Raw genomic sequence first — 21,749 nt, 5'->3', positions numbered from 1 at the left:
CAAGTTGCAAGAAAGGAGATCCCAGCTTAACACCAGGAAGAACTTTATGGCAGTAAGAACTGTTTGACAGTAGAATTGAGTCCCATGAGAGGTTGTGGATGCTTCTTCATTGGAGGTTGTTAAGCAGAAGTTAGACAGCCATCTGTCATGGATGCTTTAGTTGAGATTCCTGAATCGCAGAGGGTTGTACTAGATGACACTCGGGGTCCCTTCCAACTCTACAATTCTATGATTCTATGGACTACGACTCCCATTCTCCCTGAGTCCATTGACCATGCTGGCTAGGGCTGATGGGTGTTAGAGTCCTAGAACAAGTAGAGGGCCCCAGCTTCCCCCTCGCTCCTCTTGCAGGTAGAATCTTCCATTTCCTACTCAGATTTATGAATAGGCAGTTTCTGTCCATTTTTCATTCTTTTACTCTGGCCTACCTTTCACAGCTCATTTCTAGGCACTCACAAGCAGCAAGTGACCCTGTCTAGCTCCCTGCCCCTCCCTGCCCTGGGCATTCAGGGAGCTCTGGCAAATCCCAGTTGGCATAGACGCTGCAAGGTTGCAATAATGAGACATGATGGATTTGTCAAAGGGGAAGCTGGATTGGATTAGCCAAAAGACCATTCTGGCCAGATGGAGCAAAATGAGAGAAGACGCAAAGCCTCAAGGAGGTGGAGGTGGAGGTGGAGGTGGAGGAGGAGGAGGAGGAGGAGGAGAACAAGAAAAGCCAAAGAGTCAGGATAATCTAACAAAGGCCTTATTGGTAAAGACACTACATGATGTCAAAGAATTTGGTGGAAAATGAGGCACAATCCAAATAGGCAAATTTGCACACAGTATCTATTTCTTGTTGGCATCCACTGTCTTGGAAGACAAGGGAGGAGTGTGTGAAGTGAAGTCAACCCATCAGAGATGGGAGTGAAGTCAACCCATCAGAGAGTCACAGCGCCTGCTGTGGCTATAGAGACCCATATGGGAGAGATATGTTTTGTTGCAGCTGGGGGAAGGTTAAATCCAGTCAAAGGCGACTATGGGGTTGCGGCGCTTATCTTGCTTTCAGGCCAAGGGAGCCAGTGATTGTCCACAGACAGCTTTCCAGGTCCTGTGGCCAGCATGACTAAACAGCTTCTGGTGCAACAAAACACCGTGATGGAAACCAGTGTGCATAGAAACGCCATTTACCTTCCTGCCGCAGCAGTACCTATTTATCTACATGCACTGGCATGCTTTCAAACTGCTAGGTTGGCCGAAGCTGGGACAGAGCAACGGGAGCTCACCCCATCGTGCAGATTTGAAATGCTGACCTTCTGATCAGCAAGCCCAAGAGGCTCAGTGGTTTAGACCACCCGCGCCCTGGGGGAAGGTATAATTTATTCTAGTTGATGGGCAGGCAAGGAACTAATGTAGAACATAAAGGAACCTCTTGCCACTAATGGCAGCCACTTTGTTCAGCTGACTTTTTGCTTCCTGAGCTTTTTCAGCAGCTATTGCCCCAATACTTTAAAGCGGATCTTTGCAAGCGTAAGAGACAGGTGGGTCATGTTGCAATACTCGGTGGCCACTATCCACAATGGCTCTGCCGTACCTGCACTGTTGACGGAGGTTGGGAATCACAAGTGGGGAGAATGTAGCTACACACCCAGGCACTGCTGGCAGGCTTCTCTGGTGTTGGCAACAGTGAGAAGAGGTTACTTGCTGACAGTGGCGTAGCGTGGGTTGCCAGGGCCACACCGGGAAGGGAGGGAAACGAACAGAGTATGCATGCACATTCAACTGCTTAACAGTGTCCGTGTCACCCAGGGATCGCAAGCACAGAGATACAAAAAGAAGAGTCATGTCATTGTCTGGAGAGATCACTTCCTGGTTCACACAGAGAAGCCATTTTTAAAGGAGCCCAACGATGGACGCACAAAGCTGTATTATGGCAGTACCGGGTGTTGAAATATTGCACCCCTAAAAATTTTGTGCCCAGGGCAACCATCCCGTACCCCCCATGCTATGCCACTGCCTGCTGAATTGCCTTACCCCATACATACCCACTAGAGTGCTTTAATCTGTGGAACTGGCACTGTTACAGGTGCAATGTAAGACTTGCTCTGCATTTTCATGCGGCGGCACCTAAACTTTGGAACTCCCTGCCTATTGACTTTGGACAAGTGCATTCACTGTCTGTTTTTGGCACGTCCTTAACACATTTTTTGCTCAGGTAAGTCTGTCTTCATCTGCAGAAGGTTTGTGTGTTTTATTCCTTTTTAGCTACTGTCGCTTTTAATCATTTGGAATATTTTTAAATACCCGCTTTTAGCTTTTTTTAAAGAATCAATAATTTTAATTGGGGGGAGCAGGAAGCAGAAGGCATAGCATGCCAGTGCAACAACGCTGCCTGCAGATGGCCGTCGGGAAAAAGCAATGGGGTTTTTTTTGGGGGGGGGATAAAGCTGAATGGAGTGATTGTCTATGTAAATTGTGCCTCTCAAACCCTTTGTTCCATAAGGGTTTCTGCGCTGGGATCTCTGATCGGTGCACATTGCTTATGAGCCATGATTAATGCTCTCCTATGAGAGGTCTCCCAAGGTCTGGCAAGCTGTGAAAACAATTTCCATGTCGAGCAAGGAAATTATACAAGAAGTTCTCCTCGCTGCAGGCCATTTATGAATCCGATCTCTGATAGAGAGCAACACTTTGTCAAGTCATCATTGCCTCTCTTCTTCTTTTTTTACAGCATTTATAGATTGAAAGCGGGGGCGGGGGCATAGCTGAGAACCGCCCCAAGCTGCGCACCACTCAAACAGATGCACACCAAATATAAGTGATTTTTGCACTGGAATATTTTGCAGGAATCATATTCAGATGATGTGAACTGAAGGGAAAGGAATAGGATTTGGTTAGGCATGCACAATTTGTAAACCATCAAACTAAGACATCTTTCCCACCCGTGCAGGTAAGGGAGTTACTTACGCATCACCAAAAAGGAGGACAAAACTGGGTACAGAGCTGCATGAAATTTGCATATGCAAATTTATACGTATCAATGCAGATTTGGGAGTCATGCCGACTAGGTTTTACTCAGAGCAAGCCCACTGAAATTATGGATGTAAGTTGCAATGCAGTCCTAAGCATGTCTAAAGGGACCCCTGACGGTTAGGTCCAGTCGTGGACGACTCTGGGGTTGCGGCGCTCATCTCGCTTTACTGGCCGAAGGAGCCAGCATTTGTCTGCAGACAGCTTCTGGGTCATGTGGCCAGCATGACTAAGCCGCTTCTGGCGAACCAGAGCATCACACGGAAACGCCATTTATCTTCCCACCGGAGCGGTATCTATTTATCTACTTGCACTTTGACGTGCTTTCGAACTGCTAGGTTGGCAGGAGCAGGGACTGAGCAACAGGAGCTCACCGTCGCAGGGATTCGAACCGCCAACCTTCTGATCGGCAAGCCCTAGGCTCAGTGGTTTAGACCACAGCGCCACCCACGTCCTTTATGTCTACTCATAAGTAAATCTTGTTGAATTCAGGGAGCCTTACTGCTAGGTAAGTAGGGTAAGGATTTCAGCCTTAATCGTGCTCGTTAACTTCAATGGGTCTTCTTTGAGTATTACTAAAGCTGGATACCCCCCACCCCCCAAAAGTTGCTATACCTCCTTGGGCACTACTAGGTGACCTGTTTATTTAGCATTCACCTGGATTTGTTTTCAGGGAGATTAGATGATGTTGTTGGCTATTTAATGACCATGCATTTTTATTTGTTTGTGGGGAGGTTCGATGATTTTGTGTCAAAGGCAAGTGTTATCCCACGCTTTACTTCCCCATCACTTTCCTTATTGCAAACAATGCAGCCTTTTGGAGGGGCAGATTTGTTGTGCAACACCAACCAATCCTATGCACACACATGGGCACACATTCACACATGCAGTAAGAAGAGTCTTCATAGCTCAGAACAAGCTCCATATGGAACAAGCACCTTGCTTTCCACAGTGACTAAACAGCTGTCTTAGGGAAGACCCAAAGCAGGACATTCTGCTTAGTTGTGGGTTTCCTGAATACCAACTTAGCTGAATACCAACCAAAAGAAACAGCATCCTTCCCAAACAGTTTCAGCTGCCAGATATAGTGCAGGGAGATAGCCAGCATCTGACAATGGAAGTTTCCCATTGATGGGGGGGGGGAGTTATTAAATATTTATATATTTATATATTATATATATTATATATATTATATCTTCTCATCTGTTGTCTCCTCTGTCGCGTGGCCTTCCTCTGGCCTCGGCCTGCTCTTGGTGTGCTAGCTGCCAGGGAGGTAGGCTCAGGTTGGGCCTGGGCTCGGCCATGTGTCCTTGCCCTCCTGGTGCTCTCCTACCTCTCCTCCTCGGCGGCAGCGGAAATATCAGGGCTCCTTTCTTTTTTTCTCCTTCTTCTTTCTCTCTCCTCCTCCTCCTTTCCCCTTTCCTTTGCGTTGGCTCCGGTGGTTTTCTGGCCCTGGAGCTCTGCTGGGCAGTCGGCTGGGTGGCCGGGCGCTCTCAATCCCGACTCAATTTGGGTCACGGGGGGGACGGACAGCGGCTCCCCCAGTTGACGCACCAAGCGTCCCCGGTACCCCTTCAGTAATGGTGGCAGCAGTGGCAGTCTCAGCAGCCTGGAGCCAGCCTGGTAGTGGTTGGTTCTGGCTGGCTTCAGGAACGGCTCGCTGCCGTGGCGCCCGCCATGTTGCCTCACCGGAAGTCAGAAGTTTCCCATTGGACACAATGACTTGTAGTCATTGAGTGGCTTCTCCCCTTCCATATGTTTATCTCTGCTCTAAAAGCCATCTAAGACAGTTACCATCTCCCCATCTCGTGCCGCACTGGCACAAGTGCTCCGTTGCAGCACGTGTCAACACTGCCAATGGGAAGAGCCGCAGCTCCACAAAAAAGCACCAAGTTCAACCTCTGGTATCTCTGCTGGAGACTGCAGAGAGCTACAGCCAATCAAAGCAGGCAATACTGGACTTGACGGACCAATCATCTGAAACAATTTGTGGCAGCTTCATATATGTAGGCTGGGAGGAAGCTTTGGCCCTCCAGATGATGCTGAACTACAACTCCCATCAACCATTGGCAATGGTTGAGCTGGAGCCAATGGGAGCTGCAGTTCAGCGACATCTGGGGGCCAAAGGTCCCCCAACTCTAAGAGATGCCTTGTTTCAGTACAGCCTCCAATTTCTCTGCCCTCTTTGGGGAGAAGTTTGGGTCGAAGGCCCACAACACCGACACTCCCAGACCTCACTCTTCACTTGTATGGTTACCTCCATTCTTTTTACTTCTTCAACATCCAGTCCCATGACGGAGAATTTCTCCACGGAGGCATCTGCAAACTCAGTCTGTCCATCCGGGAGGTCAAGCCACAGCCGGCCCGTCTGCAGCTTCCGGGGACCCGAAATGATGATATAGACTCGGCTGTCGGTGTCTGAACCCAGCTCGGCACCCGTGGTGACAATGATATGGTAAGGAATTACTGAAAACAAAGGAAGAGGCAGTAAGGCAAGTGAGCGATGGAGGGTGTGCTTTATGTAGGGAAGGGTCTATGTTTAAACCTTGGCACCTGCAGGTAAAGGATTTCAGACATGAGGTCTATTCATGGGTTCTTTGACCGAGACTTTGGAGAGCCACTGCCAGGGACAGTGAGACCCTGTCTGCACCATGCATGTAAAGCATCTTCATACCGCTTTAAACACCCGTTGCTTCCCCCAAAGAATCCAAGGAGTTGTAATTTGTTAAGGGTGCTGACAGGCATGAGCCAGCAGTAAATCACACTGAGCAACTTGTGGTCAACTCTTATTATCAAAACAGGATCTACACAGCTGTGTCAGGCCTAATGAGTACAGCAACTCATCTCTGGAAGGTAATGTTCCCTGAAGCAGTTGCCAAGACTCAAGTACAAAGCTGTCTATGTCTCCTCCTCCCCAGGGTTTTTGTCTTCGCTGCCCCCTGCTTCATGCCTCTCCTGGTTCTGGGAGACTGGGAGGGGGGAGCTTGCCGCAGCAGGTGGGAGAGACATCCATGAGTCTTCACAAGCCTGACCCATCTTGGCCTCCCTCCTCTCCTGCTTCAGCTTATGCCTCCGATTCTGGACTTCTTTCTGCCACAGACTCCCTGCTCACTAAGCCCTGTTACCTCTTCAGCTTCTGACACCTCCTCCCCACAGTCTTCTCCCTCTGACTACTCGCCATCAACCCACCACCAAACTTCAGGCTCGGAGCCTTCTTCCCTTGGGGGTTCCCCAGCTGGTACCCCCCCCAATTCCTCTGCATCCAAGCACCCTTAATAAACTACAACTCCCAGGATTCTTTGGGAGAAGTCGTGGGGGAGTTGTTATGAGACCCAGAGTGCTCTCATGGAGCTACAGTTCCGAGTTCCCTGGCAAGAGGGACTGATGGTCAAAGCATTTGTGGAATTGCAACGAACCGACTGAAATCTCTTCTCCAACCCTACAAAGTCACATGTTCAAGTGCCAAATGGTCGTCTGCCTTCCCGCTTCCCACTGCAGTGCAGCACATCCTTACATGGCCCTTCTGGAGCAGATTCACCCGAACTGTCTGTTTTCTTATCCTTCACATTGGCATTGTTGTCCCGGCTCAGGGATGAGTCACCGGCATTTTTTTGGTCAGGATCGTAGTTCTATTGGGAGAGAGCAAATAGACTCAGGGGACATAACAGCCCCAGCCTTCCCAGCAAAGTCGGAAGAAGTTCCTACACACCCCAAGGAACAATATTACCACAATTCCTGGTATGGGTTATTCCAAGTAAGCTGTTTACCAAGGGCAATGTGATTAATGGGATATAAATATATATATATATACAAATGATTGGGGGGGGTTCGTTCTACAATGCTGCTTCTATGCACCTAGGCAAACTGGTTAAAGGCAGGATTTTGGACTTGGAGAAAGCTCTGGGTTTAAATCCTCACTCACTCATAGAGCTCACTGTGTGCCCATTGGCAAGTCTCTCTTGCTTCCCCCCCCCCCACATAACCTACCTCTCAGGACTGTCAGGTAGATAAAATTAGAGCTTTTTGAAGGGGAAGGAGACAAGTGTCATAAATAAAACCAACGACAAAGCCCGCAAGTCCTCCAACTGGGGCTGTCGCCTAGTTAAAATAAATCTTAGTTGATCAAGTCTGTGAGTATCAGCTGATTAAATTCAGATAGGAAACAATACTTCTGAGCAAGAATCCTTCCTTGTTTTCAGAGGAATATGTCCTAGTAGAAATCCTCTTAGAAAGGGGTGGGGAACCTTAGGCCCAGGGGCCCAAAGCTCTCGCAATCTGGCCCCTGGGGCTCTCTGCAAAAGGAAAATGCCCTCCTGCCCATAAAACCTCTGTTCCTCTGTCTCTGCTATTCAGCCACCGATTCTGGCTTAACCCAACTTTTTATCTCCCCAAAGGAACAATGGGAACACAATGTCTATGTTCCAATGGCTCCTTAGCCAACAGACCCAAATCTCAGCTGGAACAGCAAACACTCTTTTATCGTCCTTTCTGCCCAGAAGGATCCAATCGATAGCCAGCCTAGGTGAGTGGCGTCAATCCAGGTCTTGAAGGTCCTGAGAAAGTTCCACCTGCAGTTCAGTGACTCACCACATGAGGCAGCTGTCCAAAGAGCCCAGCAGCTCCGGACACCCTAATCACTGGGTATGATCCGACTCGCCAAAACGCATTGCAAGCAGAAATGAGCCGAGTATTCCAAAGCAATTTGTACAGTGAAAACTGTGATCGGAATGAAAAACAGCCACAAAAATTATTGGGGGTTTGGGGGCTGGTGTAATAGCATGACTAAATGTTTAAAAATAAAAGAAAGTCCCCCTGCATGTTCGTTGAAATTGTTTTTATTAAACCTAATTAGTTTTGCCTCCTTAAAAGGAATTAATAATAGTGGCTAAGTAAGCCTGTTCCCACCGGGCCCTTTGCAGGCTACATGTACTGGATGCAACCCATGAAGCTCATCCCTGGGGTGACTCCATTTGCCCCAGTGTTAATATGCAATCGTTTCAGTCATAATGTCCAATTAAAACATCGCTCTGCCCTGTAGAACAAGCCCTTACAAAGTCAACCAGCTCCACTCAACTGCGGTACAAGGCCTTTCTGAGTAAAAGGGCGAGCGCTGCCTATTAATTTTGATCCTGTTAATTAACCCACATACTTGGAATTCTAATTAGCTCCTGGTTTTCAGTGGCTGTGGCAGTCAGAAAGAAGTTTTCTTTCTTTCACACATGGAAGCCACCAGGAGATTAATGGTACCAAAGCAAAGCCTTGGCAAAAAAGAAAAAAAAGCTTGCGAGTCAACATCAAGTGGATGAAAAGTCAGTGCTAAAGACATGGTTTTGCATAAGTTTCTGGGCCATATGAAATTATGCTGATGTGGAGAAGATACTACTCCCCTTCCCAGTATTAACATTTGGAGTTAGTTCCAGACCTTCCAAGTGTCCCTGCTTTCCATGGACGGTCCCAGATTTACAAAAACCTGATTTGATTCAGGCTGTAAACCTGGTTCAAATCAGGTTTCTGGTGTGATCCCAGAATGTACCTCTTTTCCTTAGGTAAAGGTAAAGGGACCCCTGACCATTAGGTCCAGTCGTGACCAACTCTGGGGTTGCGCGCTCATCTCGCATTATTGGCCGAGGGAGCCGGCGTATAGCTTCCAGGTCATGTGGCCAGCATGACAAAGCTGCTTCTGGAGAACCAGAGCAGCACATGGAAACACTGTTTACCTTCCCGCTGTAGCGGTTCCTATTTATCTACTTGCATTTTGACGTGCTTTCGAACTGCTAGGTTGGCAGGAGCTGGGACCAAGCAATGGGAGCTCACCCCGTCACAGGGATTCGAACCGCCGACGTTCTGATCAGCAAGCCCTAGGCTCAGTGGTTTAAACACAGCGCCACCCGGGTCCCCTCTTTTCCTTAGGAAGTCCCTATTTCCATCGGAGAAATGTTGTAGGGTATGGAGTTATGTGACCCCCCAAGCCAAGGAGATAAGTAGTTCTGCAGCCTTTAGAAGACATCTGAAGGCAGCCCTGTAGAGGGAAGGCTTTTATTATGGAATTAATACCCAAGGGGCATCATTTAGAGATGGACACACTTCACATTGCTCTTCAGAAGATGCTCTATTTCTGCCCAATTTGATTTTTCTAAATGCTGAGGTGCAGGTAGACCTGTTCCAGCTGCCCCCGACCAGCTCTGCCCTCACCTCACCAACAGGCTCCTTGCATGAGCAATGGAAGAGTGAGCCAGGATTCCAGTTCTTCTTTCAGGAACAGAACAACAGCTGGCTTGGCTGGCTTCCTATTCACAGAAGGGAAATGCTACTTGACATTTGACTTGCTCTCTGAATTAGCTATGCCTGCTGTGTCTTTGAGGAAGAGAACTTTTGGCTCAAACCTTGGGGGAGGAAGAGGATGCAAAATGAGAGTCGCCCTCCCCATCTTTAGGAATGGGAGCATAAAAGTCAGGGTTTCTTGACTGAACTAAAAAGTTCCACGAGCCCATTTTTTAATTAAAAAAAACAACACTCAAATTTTTGTCATCCCCCTCAGTGATGACACCCGGGGCAGACAACACCCTTCCTCCGCCACTGCCTATAAAGCCTTAAATGGCTCAGGACCGCAAGACCTCAAGGACCGCCTCTTTCCATATGAACCTACCCGGACCCTGAGATCATATTCTGAGGCCTTCCCTCATGTATCTCCTCCTCGAGAGCTCCAGAGGGTGGCAACACGAGAACAGGCCTTCTCTGCAGTGGCTCCCCATCTGTGAAATGCTCTCCCCAGGGAAGGTCACCTGGCACCTTCATTATACACCTTTGGGCCCCAGGCAAAGGAGAAGCAAGGAGTGGCCACTCAGGTGAGGACACTTGATACCTCACTGCACCTGGTGGCAGGAGCTGGGAGGGATAAAAGCTCAGCATTTCCCTTCAGCTCTTTGCCACAGCAACGCTATCCCGGCCTGGTTGCCTCTGGCCTCTTGCTCCTTGGACCCTTGCCTTGCCGACGCCTTGATCCTTGACCCTTGGACCTTTGCCTTGCCGACGCCTCGATCCTCGACTCCCAGACCTTCGCCTCTGCCTTGCTCCTTGACCCTGCGACTGCCTGCTGCTGGACCCTCAGCCCTGCACCTGTTCCTGCTTCTACACCACCATCTTGCCTCTGGCCCTGACGTCCCCAGCCAGGGCTTCAACTGCCCGCCGACCGGACCGTGACAGGGATCAAGGTTTGTCTCCTCCAAGCCTCAGAGGGAAGAAAATGAACAGCCACAGGTTTGTGGAAAACCATTAACGATGCTTTGCTGCAGTGCATGAAATGGGCCACAGTGTTGCTCCAGGGGACTCTGGGGGACAAGAAGACGTTGGCTATCAGCCAACCAGCACCAGCTGGAAGGAGCTTCAGGAAGGGGCTTTGTGGTTTGCACCCAATTCTTTGATTCCAGCCCCCTATGCACCCAAAACCAGCCCAAATGGCCTCCTTTTGCAGCTTGCAGCTGGTGCTATGAAAGGGGCGGCATTTTTTACCCAGCATTTGACCTGCCTTGCTAACATCTGACAGAGTAATTTGGAGGTATTGGGAAAAGGCATCACAACAAATGCTCTGAAGACACGCTGGGTTTTTGTTTTGAGTTGGTTTTTGTTTGCAATTCAGTGTTGAATTATAACCAAGAGCTGGTCTTTGATCCTTGCTGTGAATCTTGCCTCTCTGAAACGGAAGTCTTTCCCCTTCAATCACCGAAACCTGAAATGGTGCTCTGCTGGAACCAGCAGGTAATAGGTTCTATTTTCCCCAGGAACCTCACTGCAGTACTGACGCACTGGAGATAAAAATATAGTTTTTTTCAGAGAGTCAACCATGTTGTTTGCATCATCAATTTGCTTGCAGAAGCCTGAACTCCGGCTGCGGACAGTTCCAGAAGGAGAAAGCAAGGATGCTTTAAAGATGGCTTTTACCAGGTGCCACAGCTAATTGCCCAAAATAAGAAGAGATGCTGTCCGAGAAAATTAAGTTATAACAGAATGCCTGCAGCTACACTAATAACCACCAAGATCACAGAGAAACTAGTTTCAGCTACTTATGGGAATTTCCAGAAGTTTCCTGTCTGAAGATCTATCCCAAAACAGTAACACACCCTTTCTTTCCATCATGATTGGTTGGTTGCTGTCGCTGGGGTGGAGAAATGGGTTTAAGTGGTAGCTGAAAAAGGAACAAACACAGGGTGCTGAAGCGGGAGAAATTTGCAATCACATAGTTCTATGAAGATACTCCAAGAATTAGCAAATGGCTTCAGACAATCCCTAAAGCTAGCTAGCAAAGAAGATAACAGAATCATAGAGTTGAAGAGTTGGAAAGGACCTTGCGGATCCCCAGCAATGCAGGAATATGCAGCTGTCGCATACAGGGATCGAACCTGCAACCTTGGCGTCATCAGCACCATACTGTAACCAGCTGAGCTATCCAGCCAGTACAGATCTTTGGAAGATTTGCCACCTGCATTCATAGAATTATAGAACTGTTTACTTACCTTTTCCCGGTGGTCCCCCATATCACTTCGTCTCCTGTTTTTCTCCGTTATTTTCTCCTGCCGGCGGCCATTTTTTTCTGATTTGCCCTTCTATGGGCACCAAAAATGGCCGCCGCCAGCTTCAAAAGTCGCATTTACGCATGTCCGGAAGTGCATAGACGCTACTTCCGGTGTCGGCGGCAGCCATTTTTGGTGCCCATAGAAGGGCAAAGCGACACCGGAAGTTACGTTGACGCAACTTCCGGTGTCACACGGCTGCCGGTCCCGGATTCTGCAGTCCGGGACTTGGAAGGTAAGCCATAGGGAGGGATGGGATGGGGAGCGCAGAGCCCATAGGGAGGGACGGGATGGGGGGCGGCACCCATTCCTGCCCCCTCCATTTTTGCCCCCCCTCCTTCCTGTCCTCTCCCCTGCCTGCCTGCCTCCTCCAGTCGGGAGCATGGAGTAATGGCGCGTCACCCCCTGCAACTCCCGACGCAGGTGAGGGGGTACACTCTACCACGGTGGCCAGGCCAGGAGGCATGATCTGGCATGGCCACAATTGGGCCCTGCCGGGATTTTGGCACCCCCACTCAAAGATGGCACATAGGGCGGGCTGCACCCACCTTGCTCCGCCTCTGTTCTTACCTGCCTTTCATCACCAGGTATGGGGAAAGCTATGAGCCTAATCTGGCCCACCAGGCTTCTTAATCTGCCACAAGCACTCTCCCTAAGGGACATGCTTTCTCCCTCAGCCATGCCCCCTCCCCCACTTGTCCTGTTTTGTAGTGACCTAGCCAGGAAAGAAGAGACGTCTTCATCCTCTGCCAGTTTGCTTTGGGCTCTCTCCCTGCCTACTTTGGACCTATCTCTTCCCAGCCCGGTAATTAGATATCCTGGGCAAAATGTTGCCCATTCCCTGCACGTCACTGTTAAAATTACACTGGCAATACATAACAGACACACAAATCTACTTTTGCCCTCTGTCACCTCTGGGGTTGTCGGTAGAACTCCAACAGAATTTGAAAAGCAAGAAGAGAAGTGGCAAAATGAGATTGAGAAAATGATGGTGAGGATCACCAATGTGCCATGAAGGGATGGGAAAGGAGATAATTCCTTTATTTCTGTAGTTGGCAGGTTCCTCCACCTTTTACAAAAATATTTTCTATCTGCTAGTTCTACCTGCCGTCTATCTGGCCCCCACTTTCCCCTTTCTTTTCTTTCTGCTAACCTCTGCTTTCTGGGCCCTTGAATTCTGGATTTCTCTCGCTCAGTAGATGTAAATTTAAAAAAATAAATATTTTGTTTCCAGGAACTTTTACAAAAGAAAAGAAAGGTGAGAAGTAATTGGGGCAGTTTGTGCGTTCATGAAGTGAAATCAGTCAAGCAAATATTTCTGGCTTGCCTTCACATAGTTGTTTTTTAAAACTCTTTTCCTGCTGCTTTCCCCAGGGAAAACCCCTCTTTAGCCCTCAGTTGGAGCAAACAGCAATTCAGGCTTTCTCTGGGTTGATGTTTCCTCTGATTTAGCACTAAAGAGCAGGCTTTCCCTGGGAAAGGAGAGGAGCAAGGATAAAACCGCTCAGAGCCATCCTTTCTAGGCACGGGACAAGCAGAAGTGTGGATGCTCCCTCTGTCCACAAACAATACACAGTTAATGACTTTTTGAAACAATGTTTTGATGCTTCTATTCCATTGAAAGGAATGTTACGGTTGGAATGGAAATTGTTGCCTTCTTACATCCCTGGCCACCTCTGGTTTGGCAATGGAGCTAAAAGCAGCAAGATTGTACATCACAAACAGCCATTTCTCTTTCCTACCACATCTGAACCTTAAAATAAAACCCCCTGTGCCTCCCAGCCCTACAAACCTCTAGGACATTGGGCCCTAAAGGTAAAGGTAAAGGGACCCCTGACCCTTAGGTCCAGTCGTGACCGACTCTGGGGTTGAGCGCTCATCTTGCGTTATTGGCCGAGGGAGCCGGCGTACAGCTTCCAGGTCATGTGGCCAGCATGACTAAGCCGCTTCTGGCGAACCAGAGCAGTGCACAGAAACACTGTTTACCTTCCCGCTGTAGCGGTACCTATTTATCTACTTGCACTTTGACGTGCTTTCAAACTGCTAGGTTGGCAGGAGCTGGGACCGAGCAACGGGAGCTCACCCCATTGCGGGGATTCGAACCACCGACCTTCTGATTGGCAAGCCCTAGGCCAGTGTTTCTCAACCAGTGTGCCTCCAGATGTTTTGGGACTACAACTCCCATCATCCCAAGCTAGCAAGACCAGTGGTCAGGAATGATGGGAGTTGTAGTCCCAAAACATCTGGAGGCACACTGGTTGAGAAACACTGCCCTAGGCTCTGTGGTTTAACCCACAGCGCCCCCCTGCCCTACAGTCTACTAAATAAACATTGTGATTTACTTTTTCAAAAAGGACCCGCTCTATCATCAGGTCCTCCTTCTTCCTCGAGAGCCAGCGTTCGCATGGAAACAGGAACAAATCTTCTGTGTTGTCATTCAGGACCTCTACTTTCTCTAGGTACCAATCTGGCCTTGGATTCGTGTTGTCATGCCGAATGTTGATTTTATAGACAGCGCCGAGGTCCACGGCTTGGATTGAGAATATGTCTTCCTGGGGAGAACAGAACAGAAACGGAAGCCATTCTTCAAGGTTCTATCTGTTACGCAAGCAGAAAAGTGCACAGTGGCTCAGATCCAAAGAGCCCGAGACTTAAGCCCTGGCCGTTTTGCACTCACACTGTGACTCCATGAGACCTGCACTTAATGTGTACCATGAGGGTATAAAACTTGTGTGTAAGGGGAAGAGAGTATAGAGAACCGTCCCCTCTCATCAGAAGCAGCTCCTCCCCAAGCAGCAATGGAAGCGCAGGCTTTGAAGAGGCTAGTCAGGAAACGGAGAGAGAGTGCCAGGTCTCTAGCAGCATGGGAGAGCCCCGGCTCCACAGGCGGGAAGAGAGAGAAGCGGAAGTGGGGGAAAGGGAAAACACGGAGCGTAGACCTTTCCCCCCCCGGTTCAGCAATTACGGAGGAGGAGAAAGGGGAGGAGATTCACTGTCCCACGACTCTTATGTTGGGAGAAGTCGCGCAGGGGGGCAGTGCCGGATTCTGGATCGGAATGAGCAGACATGTTTCCAACACCCCGTCACACTGTAAATAGAGTGCACCAATAAAGACTGTTAAAAGACAGCATGTGGAGAGTCGTTACTCTAGAGTTGCCGCAACAACCTCTGACAGCGTGTTTCCTTAACTAATTGAAGATCAGGGTGTGGGTGTGTGGATTTATTTTTTCCTGGGAAGTCAGTGTGCAGGGACAGGGTTTTTCCTTATGTTTTTAGAAGCACAAAAAGTTGCACCCTCTTATCAAGACGTTTGATAATGAATACTTAGCTTGATTGGTACCTGTCCTCTTTCGAACTTGTTCATGTTTGTTTCAGAGCTGCTGAGTTGTCTCTCCCCTGTGTCTCCGAGGTCTCCATATATAGTCAGGAAAACGCTGGCATCCGTCCCAGCACCAAAAATATCGCCGGTGAAAACGCTAATCTTGTACGTATGAACTGGGCAGAGTGGGAGGGAGAAGATCACATTTTAATGTAGGCTTTCAGAGCACTACCATAACATCAGTGACGAGAGGAGCAACCTTCAACTGATCCTAGCTTGCAATCATTTAAGAATGAGCAAAGGAAGCTAGTTTGCAGCAGGTTAGGCCTTTCGTCTGTCTAACCTCGTACAGTCATACCTCGGTTTAAGTACGCCTCGGTTTGAGCATTTTCAGTTTAAGTCAGGCATCCCCAAACTGCGGCCCTCCAGATGTTTTGGCCTACAACTCCCATGATCCCTAGCTAACAGGACCAGTGGTCGGGGAAGATGGGAATTGTAGTCCAAAACATCTGGAGGGCCGAAGTTTGGGGATGCCTGGTTTAAGTACTCCGCGGACCTGTCTGGAACGGATTAATCCACTTTCCATTACTTTCAATGGGAAAGTTCGCTTCAGGTTAAGTACGCTTCAGGTTAAGTACGGACTTCCTGAACCAATTACACTATACCTCGGGTTAAGTACGCTTCAGGTTGAGTACTCCACAGATTAATCCACTTTCCATTACTTTCAATGGGAAAGTTCGCTTCAGGTTAAGTACGCTTCAGGTTAAGTACAGACTTCTGGAACCAATTGTGTTTGTAAACCGAGGTACCACTGTACTGCAATTTGGCATCCATTCCCTGCAAAGGTCTCAAGCAAAGCTGTTTTCGAACCCCACAACCAGACACCTTTCCACGGGAGTTGCTGCGGGTTGAACCCAGGACATTTCATGCACAACGCAGGTGATCTACCACTGAGTTAGAAGGTGGCTAAGAAAAATGCCCATTTCTCCAACTCAGTTTTAAGCTCTTTGTAAGTGTCCTGGAAAGAATGGAGATGAGCATGGTGAGTTTTTTTCTGGGAAAAGCAAGGCTTGCTCAGTTATAGGCACAAGGCATGGGTCAGCTGCCTTCTTTCAATGCTCTCCAAGTTCCAGCAACATTCCTGCAGAGCGCTAGAAAGAAATCTAAGACAGAATGGATTTTGAAAGCATTTTATTTAGTCTAGCACTCCCTCCCTTCCTCCCTCCCTCCCTCTTTTTCAAAAAAAGGGCTTGCTTGAAAGAAACAAGATGAAACATAAAGGAAAATTAACTGCTCCAAAAGGGGCACTTGAGGGAAAATGGAAAATCATCAATGAAGAGGATACTATTATGAATGCTCATGATTCAATATTTGATTTGGCTTTAACATAGCTTGTAAGCACTTGTTTACACTGTCGTTCATGCTGAGATGGCAACCTTTCCTTTCCCCTCCCCTCCCCTTAAGACATTCTTTTATTCATTTACACGATAATGGGTTGGATCTAAGACTATGGGGCTGCTGCACACACAATGCAGCGACAAACACAGACTTACCATTGAGACTAAGGGCTCATGCACACTTGCCTTATGCCCTGTGCTTTCTAGGAACAGTCTGCACTTTAAAGTGCTCCCCCTTTTTTTTTGCCCCGGCACTTTCCCCACAAAACCCCGCTCTTTAATGCTGAATCAGAACAAATGGCAGTTCGTGTTTTCTGCAGATTGCTCTTTGCCCCGATTCAGCAGTAAAGGGTAGGTTTCCTCAGCAAAAGTGCCAGGGCAAAGGGCGCTTTAAAACACAGACCTGTCCCAAGAAACACAGCCCAGTGGAATGAGGCGGTAGAATCCTGAACTAGCATGGATTATACCACCTTGGACAGCATGGATTGCATTTTTTTGAAATCCCCTCATCTCCAGCACGACTGCCAGATCCAGGGGAGCCCCTGTTGCTATCCCACAACAGCGCCTCACCTGGTGATAAGCGTCCTTACACAACAGAACAAATTTTTTTTCTTCAAATTTTTCTTCTCTTCTTTCTTTATGCTTCCATTGCCCTCTTATTTTTATTCAATGCACCCCAATTGCATTCAAGGCTACTACTGCCCCCCCAGATCATTCCAGCACCCCCAGGGGGTGATATCCCCCACTTTGGGAAACATCACAGTCTAGATCAGGCATAGGCAACCTTGGCTCTCCAGATGTTTTGGAACTACAACTCCCATGATCCCTAGCTAACAGGGCCAGTGGTCAGAGATCATGGGAGTTGTAGTTCCAAAACATCTGGAGAGCCAAGGTTGCCTATGTCTGGTCTAGATTGTAAGTGCCTTGAGGCAAAGACCCATCCTCTTATTCTTTGCAAAATACCATGTTCACTACACATATAAATACACACCATAGGTAAATTATACTAAATTAGCACAGCAGGAAGTGGGTTGATCTAGAGTAGGGGATGCCAGTCTCTAGTCTGGTGGGATTTGACTCACTTTCCAGCGGATCGTCAATTTCTTCATCAATCTGCTTGAGCGTCCCATCTTTCAACAGTTTTTCAGTAAAGACTCTGGATGGAACCAGCTCCCTCATAATCTCGCCATCATCTTCAGAGGTGGCCAGCCACTTCTCACAAGGAAACGTTGTTTTTTCAGAACCCTAAGGTGGCAGTTGAGGGGTTGGGTCACAGTAGAACAAAAGTAAGCAGGGGAACAACATACGTAATTAGATTAGATTAGATTTCTTTATTGTCATTGTGTAATTACAATGAAATTGGATGTTATCCCATAAAAACAAAAACATGAAACAAAACAAAAAACACATTTCCAGCCACACATTCACTGTAAAGGAGCATGAGGTGAAACAGGTATTGAGGATGGTGAATCCAAGGAAGGCTGCTGGACCTGATGGTATCATAGGAAGGGTGTTGAGGGGCTGTTCAGATCAATTGGTGAAGGTCTTTACTAAGATCTTCAACAAGTCCCATTTAACATGCTGATAGAACATTGGGAGCACAGTCTGAAGTTTAGCATGGTTGAAATCCCCAGCAATGATGTGCACAGCTTCCGGATACTTGTCTTGCTGTCTGCTGATAAAGCTCTGCAGAGACCTCATAGCTAAGTTGGCAGGTCAGATTACCAGGTCAGCAAACCAAATATATGAGAAATAACTTTATGCCAGGGTTCAGCCCTACCCAGACATCTTCAGGACATAAGAAGAGTCCTTCTGGATCAGGCGAGTGGCCCATCTAGTCCAACATCCTGTCCTCACAGTGGTCAACCAGATGTCCATAGGAAACCCACAAGCAGGACCTGTGCATCTCTCCCCTCCTGTTGTTGCCAGCAACTGGTATTCAAATCTGAGGTCTCCTCAGATGAGGAACAAGGAGAGCAGAACCCTCCCCACACTTCCTAGGACCCCATCAGGTTTGAATTGGAGATCCCCACACCAACTCTCTTGGACCACCACCCCTGATCTCAGCCAGGACCACAGGAGCAGAGGAGACCAGGAAGCAGCCAGGAAGCTCAGAGCCACCAACAAAGGGCCCAATTAGCTGTGAACTTGGGAGGATGGAGAAGCACATAGGAGCACTTGCTGAAATCTGGGCTGGGCTAAGAGCCAGGAAGGGGCGAAGCCTTCAGCTCCTATATCACCTCCCAGGCTGGGTTGCTGATGCAACAGGTCTCATGCAGGCTCTGCCCATCCTGACCTAGGGGAACCCACTCATCGAAACAGAGATGGAGGGACTTTGTTCAGACTGAGGGCCGCTTTCCATTCTGGGCAACTTTGCAGAGGCCACCTGCCAGTGGTGGGTGGGGTGAGAAGCAAAAAGTGGGTGGAGCAATTAGTGTATATGTTTCCTTTGTGGCAGTAGCCTGGTTTCTGGGCTCTCACATCTCTGTCCAGGCAAGCAAGAGGCATTGCCAGCTTTCAAGGAAACACTCAAGGAAGGTGTGAAGCAGTCCTAGTGAAGAACATGACTTGGGGACCACCACATGAGGATCAGGGGTGTGGCTAGAGAGGAGGTGTGGCCTAGAGAGAGTCCCAAGGCCCAATAGAGCGGCACAAGGACGGCACTGTGTCAACAGCACTCCAAAAAGGCACCAGCAACCAGCGCCCAATGCACATTATCACACCCGTGCTCTCTGAGCTTGTTTGTTCTGTAGATGCCAGGGACCAGTCTATGAACTTTCTGCATGCAAACTCCACCACTGAGTTACATCTGAAGGCCAAACGAGACAGGGCATTAAGCACTTGCATTTGAAATGCAAGGTGGGGGGGGGGTTATTGTTTTTTTAAAAAATGCAAATGTAAGTAAACACCATTCATAGGGGAATCCCGCATTGCAATGCCAGCTTCAGAGGAAGGATTTTCATTGGAACTGCAGCAAGGGAGGAGATACTTTCCCTCTCCACTTGCAGTGATCCAGATAATCATTAATATACCTTCCCCTCCTCCAGCTGATGCCGTTTGCATTACAAAACAACCTGCACCTTTTAATACGAAGAAGAGCTACTTTGACATTAATGTCATGCCTTGTTTGTTCTCCCCAGAAAAAGCTCTTTGCTCTCAGCTGTTGGTCAGTTCTCCTGTGCCCTGTGAGCTCATGGAGAGCAGCTACAATATATAAATAAAATGTAGCATATAAAGTCACATTTTGCAAGGGAGGAGCCTATCCTCACCCCCCTGCGCTGTCAGAACATCCTCATTGCTGTCTCTTGGTTCTCCCTGCCCTTCCTCTCTGCACAATCAGACAACTGACATCCCACTGAAATGCTCCGATTTGCTTGCCCTCACCTCCCCCCATACTCAGTACAGCAGATGAAATATAATTGTGAAATTTAACTGGCACATGTTGCTGTGGCTTTAGCCCTCTGCAGCGAAGTCAGCTTGTCCTGCCCAAATGCTTTCAATTTAATCTGACCTCATTTCCCCCCCCCTTGCAGCGCACAGATACGCGGAGAGGCTTCTTAGCGGTCTAATCAGGTAGCAGGGCTTTTAGCGGCTTGGCAGCCTATTGCTATCCTGTGGCAGGCCGTAATATCCTGCGGCAGATGATGGCACGATCATGCAGCACTCGGATCTTTCCTTCCTCCTCTTCCTCCTCCTCCTCCTCTCCCCCTTCCTCTCTCCACGTGCCCAAATCTAAAAGCTCAGCAAGAATATGTGTGGCTGCTCAGACGCATCACCATGCCCTGCTACTACATCCCCTCCAAGCATTCTCATTAACAAGGTTTCGTCAAGGGCTGGTTATGGCTACAGAAAGGGGGGGGGGAGAACCGAAGAGGGAGGGGAGGAAGCAATGGGCACAGGCAGCCAGTCGCTGTCTGCAGGGAGCTATCCAGAGTGCTGATTCCGATCAACGCATGCCAGGCAAAGGATTTCGACTGGCTATTTCACATCAAAAACAGAAAGATCCAGCCGTTCCTCTGCATTCTCTGCTTCCTAGCCTGACAACAGCCCCTCTGGTCTCTAGGCCCCATTTCTACCCAAGCCACTCCTCCTGCTGCTGTTCTCAGCATCGGACTTCTCCTGCCCCTTCGATCCCCTTCGTCGTCTTCCCAGAGCATCCTTTAGCTCCTCGCTGCTTCTCCCCACCCACAATCTGTTCTGCCCATTTCCATCCAGCTACTGCCTTGCCTGTTTCTTGGCTCCCCTGCCTCTCCTTTGGTCTTTCCACCAGGTGTCCTGCCCCACAGGCTCATTTCAGCAGGGAGAAAGGGAGTCAGGAAGGAGGCACATGAGGGAGGGAGAGAGGGTGGGGTCCAATCTGCCGGGTGCAGAGGGTGCAAGGGAGAACAAAGCCACTTAAGAGACAGCTGTCGGTGGCTTCCTGCTTCCTCCCCAGCATGCAGAGGAAGGCTTTCTTTGTTCCTAGATGTGGCTGGGTTTTTGAAGAGTGTGCCACTGCCGCCGCCGTTAGCACAGGAGCATCAGAAGCTAACGGTGCATAATGTGCATCAGCGAGAGCTCATTAGTTTCAGGGAGGGGAAAGCAGAGAAGCTGCTGCAGTTATCTAAGAGTCCCCTGAGGATACTGCCTGCTCTCCTCCATCCTCAAGGCAGCTCTCTGCTTCCTGCTTGGTGTTGTCTCGTGATGTAATGATACATCAAGACATTAGGAGGCAAATCCTGGGTCCTGTGCTTGTAACACTGACGTTTGGGGAGTGGGCTGGCTGGGAAGAAATGGCAGCGGGGGGCAGGGAGTGATGGATGTTCCCTTGCACAGCAGTTTCTGCTATTTTTGATCCTTTTTTTTTTGTCCAGTCAGGTTTCAAGATTTTAAAGAAACCTGATTTGGAGGGCATACTCAGGATGACTTGAGGGTCATTTTCAGGTGGACATTGGCAGCTGTCACTCTGCTCTAGCCTGTTAATTATCCCCTGCAAACAGCCCATTTCAGCACTTGCATTAATTTGGCATGTGGGTAAAGGTGAATGTTTTTCTGCCCACTGCATAATAATAATAATATAATTTATTATTTATACCCCACCCATATGGCTGGGTTTCCCCAGCTACTCTGGGTGGCTTCCAACAGAAAGATAAAATAATCAATTAAACATTAAAAGCCTCCCGAAACAGGGCTGCCTTCAGATGTCTTCTAAAAATCTGGTAGCTGTTTTTCTCTTTGACATCTGGTGGGAGGGCATTCCACAGGGCAGGCCCCACTACCGAGAAGGCCCTCTGCCTGGTTCCCTGCAACTTGGCTTCTCGCAGCGAGGGAACCACCAGAAGGCTCTCGGAGCTGGACCCCAGTGTCCGGGCATAATGATGGGGGTGGAGACGCTCCTTCAGGTATACTGGACCGTGGACGTTTAGGGCATCTTGGGCCCAGCATTGCCCAGATTCGGACAAATCACAGCTCATC

At 48.7% G+C, this 21,749-nt stretch overlaps 1 protein-coding gene across 1 annotated transcript in view; it reads right to left on the bottom strand.

The window, feature by feature from the left end:
- The window catches only part of LOXHD1 (lipoxygenase homology PLAT domains 1), a 148,919-nt gene that overhangs the window by 32,371 nt on the left and 94,799 nt on the right, over positions 1-21,749 (bottom strand). The window contains exons 28-32 of the mRNA XM_035100922.2: positions 17,378-17,540; positions 14,920-15,074; positions 13,922-14,131; positions 6,527-6,641; positions 5,270-5,478 (exon numbers count right to left, since the gene is read on the bottom strand). Of these exons, the coding sequence (XP_034956813.2) occupies positions 5,270-5,478; positions 6,527-6,641; positions 13,922-14,131; positions 14,920-15,074; positions 17,378-17,540 (852 nt within the window). The remainder of the gene's footprint in view (positions 1-5,269; positions 5,479-6,526; positions 6,642-13,921; positions 14,132-14,919; positions 15,075-17,377; positions 17,541-21,749) is intronic.

Source organism: Zootoca vivipara, chromosome 11 (assembly GCF_963506605.1).
Source record: "Zootoca vivipara chromosome 11, rZooViv1.1, whole genome shotgun sequence".
In the NCBI taxonomy this organism is placed as follows: domain Eukaryota; kingdom Metazoa; phylum Chordata; class Lepidosauria; order Squamata; family Lacertidae; genus Zootoca; species Zootoca vivipara.
This window is presented reverse-complemented; position numbering and strand designations above follow the sequence as displayed.